Genomic DNA, 21,282 nt, shown 5'->3' with positions numbered 1-21,282 from the left:
GGATTCGGCTCATTCTGAACAGACATGTTTTGAACGAATACTGCACTAGTAAGACTAAATCTATTTCAATCAGGAGAGAATTCACTTAGAGTAAATAGTTATTACACATGCATGGTGAGATGAATAGTGAAGAGATTATACTCCATAGTGACGTAGTATATTAAAAGGGGAAATGATGCTGTGATCACAAATATTCCCTGCAAAGTCTAGACCCTGGTGGTGGTGGTGGAGGGAACTGCTGATGATCCAATGATGGGATGAAAAAATGATGATGATGATGAAATGACAATTCAAAGGGAGATCCCCACCTCTTTGAACAGCTTCAGTCAGCTTGCTGACACAGCTTCAGTTGACATTGACCTGTGGGAGCTCCAACAGTCAGGTTTTAATGTGTGTGTGTGTCTCACTATGGACCCCCATAGTTGCTGTTGCAGACAAGCCAATAGTTGACTATGCATAGTAAGGAAATAACGACAGTAACATTGTGCTTTGCTGTCGGTTCTTTTTGTTTTTATTTTTCTCATATGGTTGTATCAATATATGTCATTCATATATTATCATTATATGTTATAGCCACATGTCACACCGACATTCGAAAACAACACACATCTCTTGGGATCTCAAACCTCCATCGCCATGGAGACATTCCAAAGAGGGTCAGCAAACCCTCTTCCCAGAAATTATCAACATGTTAGATGACATTTAGTTGAGCCAAAATTGAAAGAGACAAACTGAAAAAGATTTGATCTGTTTTTCAGATAAAAAGTCAACCAGAAACTTTGGGTAGATAAGTAAACAATAGAGCTGCAAAGAAAATGTACATAGGCTCATGGAGGTTTTTGTGTATCCAGATAAGGTATACAATAGTAGAATTACTGCATTATATTACAATATCTAATGTGAATATAACCAAAAAATATACATATCTGTATTCACTAACTTCTAAATGCAAGTTATAAATGTTGCTTATACCTCCTCATCCATTAATGTTAAACTTGTTCAGTAACAAAGATTTAGTAAGTAACAGATTTGATCACCAACATAGATGAATTCAACTTTAAAAAGAACTCTCTCTTTCATGATAATACAAACATCCAACCTGTATGGAGTGTCTTATTTATTCACAGGCACCTTGAAATGCACTTGTTGTTTGTCTCTAAAATTCAGTCTGTGGAGAGTTTTTATTTGGTTGCTTCATCCACCAAGGATCTTATTAAATAGTTTGACCTCTTCCACTTAAGCACTCCGCAATCTTTTCCACTCAAGTTATCAGCTGTTGTAGTTCACACAAGAAGCAAACCTGTAAGGCTGACAAATTAAAGCAAACGCCGGAACTCCAAAAACTGCAGTTCACCGAATGGCCACTTGGTCTTTATATCTAATATCCCCCTTCATGACGACTGTACTGGAGTTTAACTTTACATAACTCATCTGTTTGAATTATATTAAGTCTTAAACGTATGAGTAATTAAGGGCGTGGCCCTTTTGAATGACAGGTGGGTACCATCACAGCGGCTAGCTGTCTGCTAGGTATCACCTTGGCTAATTTGAGTCACTAAACTTAACCTCTGAGCCGTGTTTGTGGTGTTTCATGCAAGAATCGGACAGATAAGGCTTGCTTTGTGGTTAATTGTATACCGAGCGTCCTGCTGGCTAGTGTGCAGGTGTTGAATGAAGGGCTGCTGCTGGATGACCATTGTGCTTTCAAATGGATGTCAGGAACTGTAAAGTCCGTGGAATTTGACTAAAGCCTGGAATACCGTACACGACCATTCAACTGTGACTCTTTTTCTAGACACTAATGCTGGGTGTCGGGGATCAACGCACTAGATACCCCTCTAGCGTTAGTTTTTAACGTGTTGGGAGGGCGTGTCAATACACGCTTGTTACATGGATAGTGTCCTTTCAAATTGAACTTGGTTGGCGTAACTTGACTTACTAGCAACTCATGTCACTGGCGAGTGACAAACTGGTCTGACTAGCGACTTCCATGACCAAGCTGACTAACAACTGAAATGACAAACTACTCAGGTGACAAAATATCAACGTGACGTCACAAGACACAAACACCATCAGGGACGCATCCGTGAACACCGCGACGTAGGAGCAAACTAGTACCAGCTGCGTTCCCTTTAACAGGTGATGTTAAAGGGAGGAGATGTGAGGATCCCCAGTAGCGTAGGTAGTTCTCTACTGAGGGGGGAATAGTATCCAAATGTCTCTTGTGCTTACTGGCATCGAAGTGGAGGCTGGCAAACCACCTCCACAGAATTCTGCATGACCTTTCATGCATAACACTTTCGCACCCTGCCGCAGGTAGCCAGCTGCCTGCAACGCGGCAGTCTGTCCGATTTCAGTCAGAGTAGCCCGTCAGCTGCATGAATCGAGCACAACAGCCAAATATTCGACCTATTGTCGTGGTAGGGGACTGTTCAGTAGCCAAGTTATCATGAACCCCAACTTGGTTAGGTGTAAGATGAATTGGCCCGTGTGAAGCATGAGGGCCAGGGAATAGCCGAATAGCAGCCTGCTGTTCTCGTACGCTTTCCCTGGAAGGCGCAACCTAAGAATTTCCTGTGTGCCACCTGGACATGAAAGTATTCGTCCTTTAAGTCGATGGTGGTCAACCGATAACCCTGTCGAATTAGTTCCAGCAGCTGCCAATGGAACGTCTTACAGACAGTACATCGGTTTAGAACGTGGAAATTCAAAATGGGTCTGAACTCCCTGGTCTTCTTGGGAACCAGGAATTACGTGGAATAAAACACGCTCCGTATATTGAGAGTGGGGACGACAGACACTGCCTGTTTCCATAAAAGGGCCTGCATCTCTGCTGAGAGGTGCTCTCTCTCGCCGATGCTCTGTCCTTCTGACCATCACATTGTTGCTTCGTCTCAGCTTTCCTTTAAGGGTGAGCGAGTGGCAAATGGCGGCTGAGCTGAGAGTTTTCCTCCTTCAGTTGGCCCAACTTGGTGAACAGACAGCGCAGAGGACTGAAGCAGCGTGCCCATAAATGACACCAAAACATAGCAGCATAGCACACCCAGATTTATATATATTGAATCCACATGTTGGCAAATTCCCCAATAGTCCACATCATACAGTATTAATATCAAATTACGTCCATGTTTTACGCATCGCGGAAATCATGGGGTACTAATCACGATTTTCTGGACAGGAAAACATAAACTCATTCAAAATAACAGTACTCTCCATTGTGGGGACGTTGACTAAATGGAAGTTTGAATCATTTCATTTTTCTTCCTTTGGGGCCAAAACTATTTGAAATGTAAATAATACATTTTGGTGTCTAAATTATACAGTTTTTGTCTCTGCTGAAATTACTGAAGGAAAGAAGAAAAACATTGTCAGCCAATTCAAAACCTTTGGCAGTAGTTTTATCTATTCTCATAACAGTATATCTTCAAAATCTGCTATGGCAATAAAGTAACTTTTAAAGTGTTTGTAGTGTGTGTGTGTGTGTGTGTGTGTGTGTGTGTGTGTGTGTGTGTGTGTATCCTCCAATTAGTATGATGCAATCTCACAAAAACACAGCTGATGTAAGGATACTGTAATGAGGGTCATTAGTCGGCCACCTCCTCTGTGGTGAACAACAGGCCAGGCCTCATGGGAGCGGCCTGACTACAGCCAGTCTGTAAACAGCTAATTATGACACAGTAGTAACACTGCGAAGGCCTCAGGGGACTTCTGTGATCCAAAACAACACAATGGTGAGGTCAGTGTTGTTGGTGTCAGTTTTTTATCTAATCGATCTTTCGCAAAGAAGTACTACTTTTGATCCAAACCACAATGTTTCCCTAACCAAGTTGTGTTTGTGCCTAAACCAAAGCAAACCTTAGACAATACCACTGTTTCTTTCAGTTTTCCCCCGAATAATTATTTTATCTGCAAATACATCAAAAGAATTATCTTTACATTCCTTGTTCACCTTGTTCACCTTCTTACCTGCAATGAAGGTTTTATTCCGGATGACCGCACTGCTATCTTATCAACCTAACGTGGTTTTAACTGTTTGTATATCAGTTTTTATTCCTCTGTAGCTTTTGTGATTTTTACCGACATCTTTTTTTACTGAGGTTGAGAGTTTCTTGATAAAAAACGACTTGTGCTATTTTGTTGTGACACAGTTAGTGGACGTTGATTTACCTGCCTTAAGCAATTTCAGTTTGTAACAGTTTTGGAAAGCACTGACAAACTATGTCGTCCTGCCGATAGCAGTGCCAGATCAGAAAACACTGAAGTGTGTGGTTCTGGAGCACAAACATGTTGTGTTTTTTCGTTTGGAGTAAGAGAGTAAGAGCTGATTAAGATACATTAAAACACTAAAGAGACACTGCTGCCATTAGCATCAGAATTGCACTCCTTGCCTCGTCATTACTCAGTGAATTCTGAACACCTGTACATATCATGTTATCTGAAGCTGTCTGGTCAGAGTGATGTCAATGGAGGTCAGGGTGCTAAAGGGAAATCTGCATTCCGGTCAAAATACTAAAACTAAAACATTACGATTTTTCGTTTTTTGACCGAAAAATTGTTCTTAATTATCCTGTACACTGTTGTTGTACAGTGAGATGGCAGTGGGCACAGGCTTCACATCTGGGTGGGTTGATCCTGTGGCTGAACGAGCTGCCCATCTGCCACAGCTCGTCATGGAGAGGGTGAGAGGGGTCAACTGATGGCGTTGATCTTGTTCTTCATCCTCCTCTCCGCCACTGACTCCAGACTGTCCAATTCCAGCCCAACCACAGAGGCGGCCTTCCTTACCAGCTTGTTAAACCCCACCCCACAGCGAAGAGTGCTGGCTACAGCCGACTGGTAAAAGACCTTCAGAAGCTTGTTGCACACACTGAAGGATCTGAGTCTCCTCAGGACGAACACTCTGCTTTGTCCCTTCCTGAGGAGGGCCTCAGTGTTTGTATGAGTCCATTCTTTCCACATACTCTCCCTGGATGATAAGGGGCCCCCAGTTCCTCTGGTAGTCTACCACCTGTTCTTTGGTGTTGCTGATATTGAGCCTCAGATGAATCAGAGAATTCAGACCTTTATGAAATATAAATAATCGGGCATCTTAATAAGAAACCTGACTTAAAATACGAGGTATGCCAAATAAACCTAAACACTAAAAACATCTGCTCTACAGTATAGTAACATCTTTCTTCTGAATTTTATAGGTGATGTATGAACTTATCACTCATGGTTCGCGTCGCTTTGTAGTTATATTTTGTTCCAGGTTCCGATTAAATTCCGATCTGCTGTCCACCTGCTAAATTTAAACCTCCTGCTCTTTTTCATTTAGGAATATAAATTGTATAGCACTTAAGATGTTTTCATAAACATCTTAATTGTTGCCATCAACATGATCAGATACAGCATTGCCAAAGCACTGTATGAATAGTAACATTCATTTATAATATATTTAGAGCATTGTGGAAAAGGAGAAAAAAAAACAATACCGTTCATGTACAATACTATTCCTCAAACGTCTAAAGAGCTTTTTAAAGCTTTGCGATAAAAAGAAAATATTAGCATAACTGAATTACTTTTTGTGTGTGTGTCTGCGCATACTGTATGTGTGAGTTACGCAACTCATTTAGCATTACTGGAAAAAAAAATCACCCTTTTATAATTTCCATGCCTGGAATTTTGAAACACTTTGTTTATCTTAAAGCGACAATAATATTTCATATATATAAATTTTTTTCGCAGTTATTTGTACACTTTGGAAGGAAATGTTCCTGCAGAGGTTTGATATTTTGGGGGAAAAGCTGTGCGAGAACAGGGCTCCTTTTTTGGCAGTCATGTTTTCTTACGTCTGCCTGTTTCTGTGGCGTCTGTCACAGTCTCTGTTTCTGAAGGATCAGTTTTAATCCCTGAGGAGGTGACCCAGTGACCATTACTCTGTGATAACCCCCAACACACACAGACACACACACAGTTGATAACGGCTTGCCTCTTAAAAACCCAGATGTTGCAGCAGGGTTTAATACATCACAACTACTGTTATTGCCCTCTTAACACTGTGTTGCCTGCTGCTGCTGAGCATGACTGACCTGCCACGTGTGTGTGTGTGTGTGTGTGTGTGTGTGTGTGTGTGTGTGTGTGTGCTAAAAGCAGCAAAGAGTTAAGAAGCTTTGTGATCTGTTGTGGAAGTGCTTAAAGTGAGTGAAAGAGCGAGTTAATGATAGGAGTGAGCTACACAGAGGGATCTACACAATGAAAGAGTGAAGAGCACACCAAAGAAACAGATGGAGTGATTGACAGGAGGTGAAGCGGGGAAAGAATAAGATTTTAAAAATATCAGAAGGGATCAAAGAGAAGAGGGAGGTATAGAGAGAGGTTGGTGGTTGGTGGATTAAGTCGGGTTAGAGAGGATTAATGTCTGTTTTGGTTTGGTAGTAAAATCGCTTCCATGTCAGTCACCACTGGCTGTTGCTGACACGCTCACACTGCTGATTCAGTTCAGCTCACAGTTCACACACTGACACATCACCGGACCAGAGGAAGAGGAGGACGAAGAGGTGGTGAGTTTGTCTTATTTCACAGCTTTGACTGGATGTGTCGAGGTCTGAGCTCTCTGAGTAAGAGTTCTACTTCATGCTAGACTCTGTAGTCTGTAGCAGCTCTGTGAGGCTAAATGCTAACATCAGCATGCTAACATGAAAATGTTTAGCAGGTATAATGTTTACCATGTTCACCATCTTGGTTTAGCATGCTCGCATTTGTTAATTAGCAGTATACACAAATTACAGCTGAGGCTTACTGACTCATTAGTTTAGTTTAGTTTTGAAATCCTCCTCTGAGTACAATTAATATCTGTATACAATATTATGGCAATCCATCCAAAAGTTGCAGAAATAAAAAGGACAAAACTTAAGACATAAAACTGTAAATTAAAAAAGGGCTTTGGAGACCGTGGCATGTGCAACAAACATTATCAAACTGCATGAATTAAATAACATGCCGCTTCTTATAGAATCAAAAGCAGAATAAATCATCAAAGCAGATTATATATAGATTTATTAACAATATAAACATCACAGCAGCTGGTGCTCAAAAACCCACGTTAAAGAGTTCAACTTCCTTCAATATTTGTACCTTCAAGGAAAGAACATCATTTTTAATCAATTTAAGATTATATCCATTGTTCACCTGTAAAATGAGCTTTAAACCTTTAAAACATCTATTCTTTGGCTCTGATGGCAGGATGAAATTACTGGCAGAGCTAACTGAAACAAAATGGAGAACTTTAAGTTTGAGTTTGCAGGAATTCAAGAATTAATTTGCCACTCAGTTCAGTAGCTGTGGTGTTGGGATTCTGACTGTAGCTGAGTTTAATTTCACAGGGCTGATTTAACTAAATTAAGACAACTTCATTGTAAAATTCACTCCTGTATTGCAGGAGTTTAAGTTTATAGTATTTAAAGCCAGTGGGAACGGTCCAGGTCTTTACATAACACAAAAAGTTCGGTGAGGCTGCGTGATTTGCTCAGTTGACATTTGATGACTTTGGGATCTAGTTAATGAAAGCTTTTGCAGCGTACGTGGAAACGGAAGCTGAGCCAATTAAGAAGCTAAACAGGAGACGTAACATCAATTTAGCCCATTAGACAAATATTTCACTCAGGAGTTGGTAGAGACCAAAAACTGAGATAAAAGAGAGAATTTCAGACTTGCTCTTTAAGTGCTGAAAGTGGAAATAAGCACTGACATTAGGGCTTTTTCATACCTGATAGCCAGAACAAAGATTGGTCTTTTTGCTACATTGTGTACATTTTTAATTTCATAAGGCAATCATGCATGCCCACTAAAAGACTATACATGACGTCTTCACCAACGTGAACATGTGTCTCCCTATAATTGACATTGATTGGTCTCTAACCCTCTCCTCTTCATTTTTTTTTTCCAGACTGACTCTTTATATAGCTCAGAACAATCTAAAAACATTTAATAGAATAACAAACCAGTTCGTGACGCAAAAAATATAAATAATAATAATTAATTCAGAAAGACAAAACAAAAGTATTTGTGATGTATATACTGTATGTCAGAAAGACTTTCTGCTTTAAACTTAGACCTACTTACCGCAGATGTGAACGCACCTAGTTTTTATCAAAATGATTATTTCAGAGGTGCTGAACTGTTAACTCAAATGCTTCCTTGTGCTTTGTTTAACAAGCGTACACGGTTCTTTTAGTGCATGCTAGTGCATGTGAGCCTGCCCTGTTGGCGAGCTAATGGCCAACACTTTGCACTGCGCTGAGTGCGTTCATACAGCAGTTACAGCTGACACCGTTCACCCTACCTCCGTCTCCTCCTCATGTTAACACTCTGTCAGCACTGTTGCTGTAGTTTGCACTGTTAGCGCCGTTAGCTGCGCGAATAGCATTGCTAGCCGTTGAGAGCCAAATCGAAATGCTCAGAATTCTGTATTGAGCACCTTAAAATCCTGATGATGGTAGATGTACATGCAAAGTAAGTTCTTAATTTGTAACACCGTCACAGATATTTACATGAACATATTTTTCAGTTATTAAAAAAAAATAGTAACTAATAACATTTTTGAATTATATCAATTGTTCAATGTTTTAGGTAATGACCCTGTTGCATTAGATCAGAATATGGTTGACATTAAAAGTTTATTTTCCCCTTCTTTTTTCCAGTAAAAACCTTCTTTCCTTTGCGGTGAGTCTGGACAATCACCATGAGACCAGCAATGGAGGACGGTGAGAAACGAACACACACACTCTGTATATCTGACCTTCATTGATTCCATTCATTGTTCATTGTCGGACTAGAATTCAGTCTTAATCCTGAACTTGAGTCTAAATCCAGGGGTGGGTTTAGCTTCAATTTAATTCTAATGTGAAATCTAATTCAGATGGTATTAGTGTCTCTCTGCGGGGTCAGGGCTCCTCAGTGTCAGTTAATCCGGTCTGGCCCAAACATGTCTGTTTTTCACCCTTTAGGAGAAACTTTCATCCCCAAGCATCTGCCGTGATATTACAGAATGTTCTAATACAATTTTGTCTGTTGTTGACTGGTGTAATGCATCTTATTCAACATGGCGAGGCTTCAGTGCCTTTGTTCTTTCACTTTTTGGTGGCAGAGATTATCATGTTTGATATTCATACATTTATAATACATGAATTGCTCCCCTTACTTGAGTAGTGTCATGCTGTTCATCTGAAATGATGCATGACATAACCAGTGGTGGAAGAAGTATTCAGATCCTTTACTTAAGTGTCAGTATTACCACACTGTGAAAATACTCTGCTTCAAATAAATGTTCCTTGTAAGTATTTTACCATTTGGGATTAATGTGTATGTGTAGCATTTTAACTGCTGTCAAAGATTCCTGAGAGTTGTGCTAATTTTGACTCCTTTGTATACTGCTGGGTAGCTTAATCTACAGCAATCTGTAGCGTCGCTGTCCTGTGAGAACAATTTACCTCTAAAAAGTCAAATTGTTTCGTTTGCAGTCAGACGGCAAGTCTTCATTCATTTCTTAATTTCTTATTGCGTTGACCATAACAGTGTGTGTGTGTGTTTGTGCAGGTGTCAGTGAGATGCTGTCCAGTGTGGTGGAGGACGTCAGTCACGCGGTCAGCAGAAACATTTTTGGTGCTGAAGTTCTGCATGAACTGCTGAGTGCACCGTGGCTGCACGCTCTACTGGAGGTACGACATGACTCAACGAACCGTGCACTAAAGCAGACACACCATGGACATGTCAAACAATGACCTCATTTCCTGTTCTGTCACTCTAGATTTATGAGTGCCTGTTGCAGTTCGAGATGTCCACACCCACACCCCTTCTGCCTTATGCCTCAGGACTCTCACATGAGGTTGATGCGCACACACACACACACACACACACACACCTCGATAAGTGTCAGTATGTATCTTGTACACACTAGAATAAGCATGTTCATGTTTCTGTTCAACAGAAAGAAGGGCAATGCAGAAAATATGTCTTCAGAAATTATGCATGTATAATAATTATAACAATAACAATAATAATGATAGTCATAATCATGAACTTAATTTATAAAGTACTTTTCTTAACCAGGTTATTGAGGGCTTTACCAAAACAAGAAAAGAAAAGCCCCAAAAAACAGCACTGCCATCAGTAGGAACATGTCCTTGTTCATACCCAACACCATCACCAACGTTTGAGCTCATCTTCTTAATCTTATTCATTTTAAGAAAATAGAGGCCTTACAGATTACATCTGATCTTCTGGAGTGTTATCATCTGTATTCCTGTCTGACTATCTATCTGTCTCTTTGCCTGTCCGTCAGATCATGGCTACACTACAGAATGTCCACCGTCCCTCAGCTGAAGCCAGAGAGCTCTACAACCTCCTCAGCTCACCACACATCCAGGTGTGTGTCTCGCATGTACAAGCTCTTGCAGAACTTGTGCTCGGTGCTCTGTTATGACACTCGTTATCTGTCTCTCAGGCCCTCCTATCATCTCACGACAGTGTGGCCCAGTCAGACTATGGACCTGTTTTACCGCCTCTGCCTGATGAGATGCCCGAGGGCGAGGAGGCCATGAGGATCGTTTGTTTGGTGAAGAACAACCAGCCGCTGGTGAGACACAGTTATAAAATGCTGAAACAGGTCAAACCTGAAATCTAAATATCTTATTTATTCCTCCTTAAATAAATAAATCTGGTTGTCAGTGAAGCATTAATAATTTGGTGAACTAATATTAATCAGTCAAACCAGTTTCTTAGGTTTTTCTTCGGAAGATTAATAAGTTTGTTTACTTAAGAACTTTGAGGTACTTATACTGTACTTGATTTTCTGCTCCTTTATACTTCTACTACATTAAATCTCAGAGGGAAATAATGTACTTTTACTGCACCACATTGATTTTAAAATTTCAGAAGTATTCAGATCTTTTACTTAACTAAAAGTGTAGAAATTACAAGTCCTGCATTGAAACTCTTACTTTTGTAAAAGTGCAAAAGTATTATGATAAGAACATACATAAAGTACAATCAGTAAAAGTACCCATTATGCAGAACATTATGCAGAACTCATTTCAGAACTCATTTCAGAATAATGTAGTATATTATTGGATTGTAAATTGTTGTGTCACGATTCTTGTTCAGCTCTCTGCCATTGTTAGACGATCAAATCTTGATTCGTAAAGATCAGCAGATCATTGGTTTTATGCAATGACGACTGTTTTTTTTGATTTTCATAGTCTTCTTTATAAATGTATTCTACATGCTATTAAGTGAGATATAACTGCCATATTTTGGGGGAGTGTACCACACTAAGGCCATATGGTAATATTTAAACAATGTATGTGAATGTAATAACAATAACTTATTTCCCCAGTCAATTGGGAACAAACTGCAAAAATAATTTCAATCGATTTAAAATTTTAAATCAAAATTCTGACACCCCTACTAAACATAACGTCTTGGCTGAGAGTTGATAGAGGTATTGATCTGTAAATGCCTCACAGATAAATAGTTTAATTTCAAGCTATCAGAAGAGATCTTTCATTATCTTTTGTTCACCAAGAACGGAGAAGAGCGCAGAGGAAGTGTAAGAGATGGAGTACGAGTGATTCGTAGTCGTTGGAGCAGCCTCCGTCGCCTCACGTTGGACCGTCTCGTCCCTGCAAGGAGGGCCTGGTCGGGGGAGGAGCTCAGAGCAACTGAAAGTGAAGCCAGGCCTTTGCCCCTCCCCAGGGGAGGACAGTCACGTCCTTTTCTCCCCCGCTACGAGTCAACGGGAAGCTGCTGTTTGCGTCCACAAACCGCAGCGCTTTGGAAGAAAGGGCTCAACCAATCAGATCCTTCTGTCTTTAGCCCGGCCCCCTGCCCTGGTAAGAGGAGGACGACTGTCAATCAATGCAATCATCAATCATCCGTCCATTTTTTCATTCACTCAAGACGACCGATCACCATATTAGGAACAGGGAATAAACAATTCATCCAGCAGGGGGCGTATTTATCAGGAATCACGCTGAGAGTTAACAGAGGACTAAAAACTCAGAGCAAAACTCTAAGTACAACTTATGATGACGTGTTGTAGTATTGTGACTGTATCTCTGTGTGGTTGTGAGGAGCTCAGTTTTTGCGGAGATCACGCTCTCTTTTGCATCCTGCACAAGGCTCATCAAAACATTGTTCAATCTTTGCTGAAACAGTATCTTTTATTAAGCTCATAAGCTCTCCTGGCTGCTCCAACAGGTTAGGACGCCTGTGGAGCTCTCCTAAATATCACCTAGAAAAAGGACGAATTTCCTCTGATGATGCTTGATAAATATGGGCCCAATATTTTCACTAATACCATGCATCAATCGGTTCATCCCTTCATTTATTCATCCATCTCGGCATTTGCACATTCCTTTGTCGGAAAGACCATCTTTGGTTCATCCAGAAAATGTGTTGAAAGGCAGCAACCAGTTCATCTATAAGTTCATTCATTGTGTACCTCACAAACATGCTCATGATCCTCGCTGTTCATCAATCATCATCAAGTCATCATCCGTCTCTTTCATCTTACCATTTTTTACTTGTTCCTGCACTACTGTTCTCTTTCAATAATGTATATTTTACATTTCTGTCGTCGCTTTCTTTCTTGTCTTCATCCGCCACCCAACATGGAGGTCCATTTTTAGAAAAACCCAATCAGAACGAGGGAGAAGGTGCCTCTAACGGAGGGAGCAGTGACGACTACGCCTACCCTCCTCCTCCAGTCCCAGTTTACAGTCTGAGCTTTCCCAACTCCCCCATCTTTTACAAAAAGGGGACTACAGGGGGACACTCGAGGAACATCCCTACACCCGGCAGGAGACCCTCTTCTACTGGGATGAACCCACTTAGAGCCCACACAGCACCTTCTAGTCCTGCACCTCATCGCTCCACTCGGCAGCAGGGGGTTAGCACTCTCCCGACCCCTGGCAGGCAACATGTGTGTCAAACTGAATCTCATAGCAAACTCCGAGAAGACCCTCTAAGTTGTCCCTCAATGACCCAATACTCTACTGCTTCTCGTCACAATGGACGCCAGAAGCAACCACAACAGACACAAAACGAGCAGGAGCAACCAAAACTTAGTCAACAATGTGAGCTCACCAAACAGTGCAGCATTGAGGAACTCAGGTCCACCGTCCAGACGGTGGCCACTAGCATTGAGCATGGCACTCAAGACGTTCGTCATCTTGGCCAGAAGATGGTGGCGGCGACAGAGATGATCACTGACAGTGTGGAAGAGAATGCCCAGGCGCTCAATCTGCTGGCTGAGGTGGTCGACAAACTCCAAGGGCTCATTGTGGCCAGCAAACACACAGAGGTGTTACCTCCATGCAGGCCCAAACAGCGCACTCCTCCCCCACCTCCTCCAAGGGTCTCCTCAATGTCTCCAAAAGAGGTCCGCAAACCTCCCACACCTTACCCACGACACCTCTCGTCCTCCTCTTCTTGCTCTTCCTCGTCTTCATCCACGTCTGTCAGTTCTTGTGCAGACGGCTTCGCAACATCGAGGAGTCCAAAAGGAATGAACGGAGGCTCCAAGAGGACGGTGGTGACCTTTGGTGCCACCCAAAGGGCAGGTGGTCGTGGTAGTAACGGACAAGTGAGGCTCAATAATGGAGCAGTCTCTAGAGCTCCTCTGGAGGACCAACAAGACTGTCACAGCACAGGGTGCTTGACAACCAAGAAGAAGAAAAAGAATAAGTAGGCCCCAAAAAATGAACCGTCTCCTCTCCTTGTCTGCTGTTGTGTTGAAAATAGACTCTGAAACGGATTAAGATATCTCTACTTCTTCTTTTTAATGTAAATCTACATCAGAATTTGGATCCCAAATATTAGTGTAAGGAACAAAGTTAAACCATATACCAGAAGCAGACTGACTCGAACAATGAACACTTTTGAGAGACAGTTGTTCCATCTCTGGATTTATCACTGAAAGGGGGAAAAGCAAAAATTTGAAGGTACAAAAAAATGACATCTCCTCTTCCATCCAGCTATACTTAAAACTGTGACCACCGTCATCGCCTCATGGTATTCATTGCAGTTGCTCTTGTCAGACCATATGTTCGTCTTAGTCTTTCTTATCTTACAGCCTCATGCTTAGATTCTAGTATATCTTTAGTCAACTTCTTTCACTTTGCCAGTGGTGGAAGAAGTTTTCAGATCCTTTATTTAAGTAAAATCACTAATACTACACTGTGAAATTATTTGATAAATTGAATTGGCATAAACCAAAGACTGTATATAACCAATGCATTTCCTTGCCTCAGCTCATGCTTTAAGAGGTTCAGTCATCAGTTGCTTTCATCCCATCTTCCATTTGTATCTTTCCACAATTATACTCCTCTCTATTTATACAGCGCTGATAGTTACTGCTTCTGTAGCCATTGAAGGTTGTTAAATTTGGAATAACTGTCTTTATGTCAGGGGGCGACGATAAGGAGGGACGAGGAGACGGGAGAGATCTACATCGCCAGGGTGATTCATGGAGGACTGGCCGACCGCAGCAGTGAGATAAATATGTATTAAATATAACGTACAATACCAGAGAGTTAATAATGTATTAAACATGGTGAGAATGTGCAATATCATGGTTTAATTTGTATGTGTCCCAGGACTTCTCCATCCTGGTGATCTTTTATTGGAGGTCAACGGAAACCCTGTGGGGGGTCTGGAGCCAGAACAGGTCATCCAGATACTGGTAGGACACCTGAGGGGAAAATAAATACTTAAATATAACAAAATAAAGGGAGGAAATGACATACGTAAAGTTATTTTTCATTTTAATTTCTAGTGTTAACTATCTGTGCACAATATTGAACAAATAAATGAATTAGAAAATCGAATAAGGAATAGCTCCTCTGTGGTTTTGTGACTGCAGGTGCTTATAGTTGTGATCATAATCTGATTATTAAAACAATTGATCAGTTATTTACTAGTATTTGTTGTATTTGCAGATCAATTCCCAGGGAACAATCCTGTTCAAAGTCATTCCTGAAAAATCTCAGAGCAGCAGCAGACAGAAGTCGGTAAGAAACATCCAGCAAACACCTCAGATGGTTGATTCTGTCTCTCTGCCAGTGGTGGAAGAAATACTCACCTTTACTAAAAGTACAAATAGATTCATGTAAAAATACTTATTTTGACTACTTGAGTAAGAGTAAATAAGTATTACCCAAACCCTTAATGCAGTTAAAGTATCAGCAGTAAAAGTATTGTCAGCGTCATACAGTAAAAGTACTTGTTGTGCAGTATCTCCTGTGACTGATATGTGATTCTATGTTACATTATGACAAGACCTGTGAGAGGATGTTTAAATGTGGGAGATTTCCTTTAAATCCCTCTCTCTGTGTCCGTCAGGTGTATATGAGGGCATTGGTGGACTACTCCCCCTTGCAGGACTCCTCCATCCCCTGTCCTGATGCAGGGATGGCGTTCAGCCGAGGAGACCTCCTGGAGGTGGTCGACCAGTCGGACGGGCGCTGGTGGCAGGCCAGGAAGCTGCCCTGCTCTGCATCCTGCGCTGGTCTGATTCCCTCTGCCAGCATGCTGAAGAGGTGACACCTCACACACCCTGAATGTGAACCTTACATGTGTTTCATCAACAAATCTTAAAGGGACATACTAATGTTTTAGCATCTTTTAACAGATTTTAAAGAAATACCACATACTATACAAACTGTAAGATTTCTGAAATATGCTTTCCAAGGTTCATCTTTGATGTCATTAACATGAAATGAAATGCAGTTAGAACTCCCTCCATACAACACACCCAGAAAATATGTGAACCGATATTTCAATGTTCAAAATTTAAATAGAATAAAACAATATAAAATAACTAAGTATATATACGAAGTACAAAAGGAAGAAATGTATCATCTCTCTCTGCAGTAAACAGAGGGAACAGTGGTGGTGTCAGCCATTACAGGTTCATACCTGCATCCGACCCTGTAAGCACTCATCATTATTATCTCTTAACATTTATGTATATTGATTGCATCTACAGCAATGTGTAGCAGTAGTAACTGGGTTAGGTATGGTTTATTTAACTTTAAAAGCTGTAGCGACGTTCGTCTGTGATCCCTGGACAGGCGTTATAAAGTTGTCCTGCTATATAGAATATTTAATAACAAAATTTCATTAAGATTATACAATAACAAGATTTAAAAGTTATTGAAATAGTTTATAAAGAGATAGTTGGTATGAACATCAGGTACAAAAGTACAAAATACAAGACATGCAAAGCAATATTAACATTAATAGATGCATGCACTATAAAATACATTGTGCTGCATTGTTAAACACGAGTTAAAACATACAACACAGAAGCACTAGCATTAAAAGCACATACAGACTATAAAATCACTCACACATAATAAAATCAAGATCACAATGCATGAACATGAGTACAGACTGGTGTTAATCTCCATACAGGCTCTGAACATGTTGTGAATGTGACTTAAAAACAACAAGAAACACTTTTGACAACGTTTCTCTTCTGTCTGTCCTCAGTGACTCTGGATGGTAACGGTGGGTGAGACAGCTTATTGTTCACTCATTGTGTCAGTTGTTCTTTTTTAAATTTAAACATCTAAATCCAATAGTTTGTCTGTTCGTGTGACGTCAGTAGGTTTGTTATGGTATTGATGATGTGTGTAATGTGTGGTATGAATGGTGAGGCAAGTAGCTGTATCTATCTATGACTGTGTGCAAGTGTTAAAGCTTGGTTTATATTTATTTATCCGTGGAGGGGAAATTCATTATTTATTTATTTTTACACAGACATAAATTGATCCGTACTTGGTCCAAGCTGTACTTACTTAATTCGTTAATATGTTGGGGGGTTGATCATTATCACACCTCACACACACACCGCAATTTCTGTTCATGCCATGCAATGATGTGACATGTAGTTTGTTATAGATTATGGTAGTTGTGGTTGAATTTGTCTATGCTATAATATAGTTTCATCGCTTTGGCTGACAAGTTAATTAAATGCCAAAATAATGTGAAGTCGTTTTTATTCGTGTAATAATATATGTATTTTAGCTGCTGTTTCATATGATACATATATGCGTATATTCCCTTTAAGTTTTTGTTTCAGCACCACATACGATACAATGCGAGCTATTAAACTCAAATTTACAAGACAAGCAGTACACATACACACTGTACCCACAACCAAAGTTGTTCTTACACTAAAACTGCAGTACTGCGTCAGGTGAGGTGACACATTCATGTGTGGCAACAATTAATAAGCAGCTCAAGGGGAAGTTTCCAAGTTTTTTCTGATTTAACCTCAACTAAGAAACAGTGACGGTTCCTTTTTTATTGAGACGCCTTGTGTCTGACAGTTTAAAACATCATCAGGAACGTTAACTCTTCATATTGTTGCTGGTCATTACACCAAACCTTCTGTCACACAGTGTTAGAGTTACTGTGACTTTGTGGAAACAAGCTTTGACTTTAAAAAGTACCTTTTTTTTAATATGTTCCAGAGAATAATCAAATACATTCTGATGACAAACGCACCGTAACAGGTAAAACATGTCCGACACAATGATGAATATATGATACTTGACGTTTCATATAGACTGAAATGAATCATCATCTTCTGTTTTCCTCATCTCCACAGAGCTGGAAGAAATACACTTTGGTAGGTGTTTATTTAGGCGTTGCAGTACAATGGTTGTCTGTGTTAACAGTTGAAGTGAGTGAAGACTTTTTATGTTTTCTTCCTTCAGATAAGGCTGACTCTGATATTACTGATGGAATCTACCTGGGTAAGACGCAGTTAGTTAATTTGTTTTGTTTGTTTGTCAGTTTATACACAAATAAGCAAAACTGTTTGCTGATAACTTAATTTATTCATTTCGTACAACCTATAATTCACTCGTAGCAAAACTATATATTTATATATATTCTGTATATTCTGTATTCTGTATATATGATTCTGTATATATACAGTATAGATGTATAAAGTTGTACCAATGTATATTAATTTCTCCACTTAATCCCTGGGAGAGTTTGTCAGCAGTTTAATACATAATAAATACTGTCACTGTGTCACAAATACAATAAGTGAATGAATTAATTGTGTTCACCAGCTGGTTTCCGGCAGAGTTTCCGTCTCTGGAGGAGGACGTCCTTCAGGAGGAGACGACAGTCCTGCACCTCCTGCTCACCCAACAGCAGTGCCCTGTCCACCCCCTATGAGGAGGTGGTGTTGTACCAGCGCCCTCCACAGGAGAACCACCGCCTCATCGTCCTTATCGGTGAGACAGGAATCTTTAAATTATCATTTTGTTTTGTTGAAAGCTCCGATTGTTTTCTCTCACAGTATGTTCCTCTTTAATTTTCAATTTATCTACAATATTAACTGTATATACAATATATATCCACATGTCCAGGTGCTACAAGAGTTGGAGTGAATGAACTGAGGAAAAGACTCATCAAACTGAACCCTTCGACCTTCCAGGGACCCGTACCTCGTATGTGCCCTCCACAAATCCAACATATTCATATAAAGTGTCTCCACAATTATAAGTTTACTGTTTTACTTTGTGTGTGACATGGTGACAGGAGGGAACCTACAATGATAGAAAAGACATAAAAGCAATAATAATGTGTTTTCATACTGTGCATCATTCACAATGTTCACATGGAATATTATGTGATATGTAAAAGATCATGGAATTAAAGAAAAGAAGATAAAAGTTACTTTAAAATCAAAGACACATGTTTTGATTTTCTAGGACAAAAATTATGATTTAGTTTACACATACATACATACATAACAACAAGACTAAGTCTTCAGTCATGTTAGCAGCTAAGTGAATGAATTTATTATGTTCTTGTAACAATATGACATAACAGAAGAGTGGACATTCGAAATGTGTGTTGATACAATATTTCCTCATCCAAAACACAGTCACAGAGTCTCATCTGTTAGTTGAACTCACAACTCACAACTGTGAAAATTGTACAACAGGACAAAGACTTCTGACTTTAATTTAGTAATAGCACCAAAAAGCACCAAAAAGCACAGAGACAGAACAGGAAATGGAACAAACCAGAAGAAGGGTCATGAGGTCAATGGCTCTTGTGAGGTTCGATAAGGGTTTAATGGTTCATAATCTTGATTTCTACATGAAGAAAAGTAAATATTAATGCACTGGTTTTGATTGGCTGTCACCCTGTTCCTCCAGACACCACTCGTCCAATCAGAGCAGGGGAGCAGACAGGAAGAGAGTACCACTTTGCCACCAAAGAGCTGTTTGAGTACATGGTTTGTAACAACAGGTGGGCTTCTCCTAACTTTTCTTTTCTTTTGACATGATTTCTGTATTTGACTGTACACATGTGATTTGGATGCACAGTCTTTTTGAATATTATTAGGATATACTGAGATTACTTTACTTCAGGTTAAATGTATGTTTGCTACGTGGTCAACTGAATTTGATTTACTTTTCATTATTACTCATTTCTAGCTTTTCTGACTGTACTGTTATCTGATCTGTATTTGTACCTCTGCCATGTGTTTGTTGACATGTGTTCAGGTTTGTGGAGTATGGGGAGTATAAGGGCCACCTGTATGGAACCAGCACTGATGCTATTGATGAGGTGCTTAAACGAGGACGGATGTGCATCCTCGATGTTGAACCGCATGTGAGTTTCATTAAGAAGCCCGTCGTTGATAGCGTGGATCCACTTAATTAGTTTACGCATTGATAGTTTGATTATTTGGCTAAATCCAAGGTGTCAGAAACGGGAAAACAATGTGCACCTTCGTCTCGTCTGCTACTGGGGGTACATCTCCAGGAGCTGCCCCACGCTCTAGTCCCGGCCAAGCAGCCTCCCAGCGGTGGGGCAACGTGGCAAGGGTGCGAGTCATTTTTTCGTTTCTGCCACTTTGGATTTATTCCAGTAACCAAACTATCAAGACACAAACATATTATGGACGTATTGTTTTGAAGCCCTCGGGGAAGCTCTACTTCCACATTCTCTTGACTGCGGGCAGACTGGACGCTACAGTGACTCATTATTGCCTCTCGCGGAGCAAGTGGTGTTACACGACAGGACAGGGTTCGTCGGTTAGCATGCTTATTTCAGTAGATACCTCTGCAACACAATACATAGACGTTGACTAAACGTCAACCTCTTCACATTCTGTTGATAATGTTCCCTTTTTGAATGTTTTAAAACTAAAATTCTGGTTATATTTTACACATTGCACCTTCAAAGTGTTTGTTATAAGTCGACAAAATGAAGGCTCACTAGTTAGCTGGCTCAGAGGGTCAGATTGGGTGGTTCGGTAATTTGAAGATTGTCAGTTTGATCCCTGGCTCCTCCTGTCTGCATGTCGAAGTGTCCTTGAGTGAGACACTGAACCCATAGTTGCTCCAAGCTCCTAATTCTTATGATCAGTTAAATGCAGAGTTCAGATTACATGTATGCATGCATTTGAAAAAGTTGAAATTAAGTTTTTTTTAGGTTATTCTATATTTCCTTACTGTCAACAAATCCCATGAAAAGAAGCCAACAATGTAGTAGTCTGTCTCTCAGTACTGTCGGACTTCCTGTCTGTCGCTCTCAGCTCCAAGTCCATCGGTTCATGTTGAAGACGTCAATCGTTAAAACACAAATGTATAACTCCATGTTTAAAAGTCTCAATAATTTCCGAAAACAGCTGGTCACTGTAGTTTTTATCAAACAAACGGGAGGAAATAGTGCATTTGTTGGGGACTATTGTTAGCGGTGGATTAACACACTGGTAATCCCAGATATGTTGGTTTTGTCGTCAGAGCGTCCAGCCTCTGAGGACGAGGAAACTGAAGCCCTACGTGATCTTCATCAGAGCTCCCAGTCCAGACAGACTGAGACAAACACGGAGAGACGCCAGAATCATCACCAACTGCTCCATCAACAGAGCGTTCACAGTAAGAGCTCCGCCGAAATTAAAGCACCACAACACAAATATTTCATGTGACAGCACCAAGTGCAGAAAGAAAGAAGTGAAAACGCAAAAAAAAATGTAGCCCTCATGTTTCTGCTTCTGCAGGAGGAGGACTTTGCGGAGGTGGAGGAGTTGTCCCGGCTGATCGAGGCCAAGTACAAACAGTTTTTCGACAGCATGCTGGTGAACGACGACCTGCAGCACGCCTGCATGCAGCTCTGCTCCATCATCCAGGAGGCACAGAACGAACCACAGTGGATACCTGTCAGCTGGAGCCGGACAGAGGAGTAAAAGAGGAAAGGGGA

The 21,282-nt window shown here is 40.5% G+C and overlaps 1 protein-coding gene across 1 annotated transcript; it reads left to right on the top strand.

Annotated features, from left to right (window-relative positions):
* Positions 1 to 6,457: 6,457 nt before the first annotated feature.
* Positions 6,458 to 21,268, top strand: LOC116397659 (MAGUK p55 subfamily member 4-like). The gene is made up of 21 exons (XM_031873298.1): positions 6,458 to 6,542; positions 8,682 to 8,744; positions 9,577 to 9,698; positions 9,788 to 9,865; positions 10,322 to 10,405; positions 10,484 to 10,615; positions 14,449 to 14,530; positions 14,637 to 14,722; positions 14,979 to 15,050; positions 15,382 to 15,578; positions 15,913 to 15,971; positions 16,534 to 16,551; positions 17,520 to 17,561; positions 17,657 to 17,677; positions 17,766 to 17,804; positions 18,129 to 18,296; positions 18,432 to 18,512; positions 19,230 to 19,323; positions 19,581 to 19,689; positions 20,826 to 20,960; positions 21,083 to 21,268. The coding sequence occupies exons 2-21, from the start codon at positions 8,723 to 8,725 to the stop codon at positions 21,266 to 21,268; spliced, it is 1,827 nt and encodes a 608-aa protein (XP_031729158.1). The 5' UTR covers positions 6,458 to 6,542; positions 8,682 to 8,722.
* Positions 21,269 to 21,282: the final 14 nt, after the last annotated feature.

The sequence above is a fragment of the Anarrhichthys ocellatus genome, unplaced genomic scaffold (genome assembly GCF_004355925.1).
Source record: "Anarrhichthys ocellatus isolate YVR2014 unplaced genomic scaffold, GSC_Weel_1.0 scaffold71, whole genome shotgun sequence".
NCBI lineage: Eukaryota > Metazoa > Chordata > Actinopteri > Perciformes > Anarhichadidae > Anarrhichthys > Anarrhichthys ocellatus.
This window is presented reverse-complemented; position numbering and strand designations above follow the sequence as displayed.

What these genes read in the sequence shown, in the direction of transcription:
- LOC116397659 (XM_031873298.1), top strand. Translation starts at nt 8,723, where the DNA reads ATGAGACCAGCAATGGAGGACG. An exon ending in AGGACTGGCCGACCGCAGCA is followed by an intron (nt 14,531 to 14,636) that starts GTGAGATAAATA and finishes TATGTGTCCCAG; the next exon opens with GACTTCTCCATCCTGGTGAT. An exon ending in CCGCCTCATCGTCCTTATCG is followed by an intron (nt 18,297 to 18,431) that starts GTGAGACAGGAA and finishes CCACATGTCCAG; the next exon opens with GTGCTACAAGAGTTGGAGTG.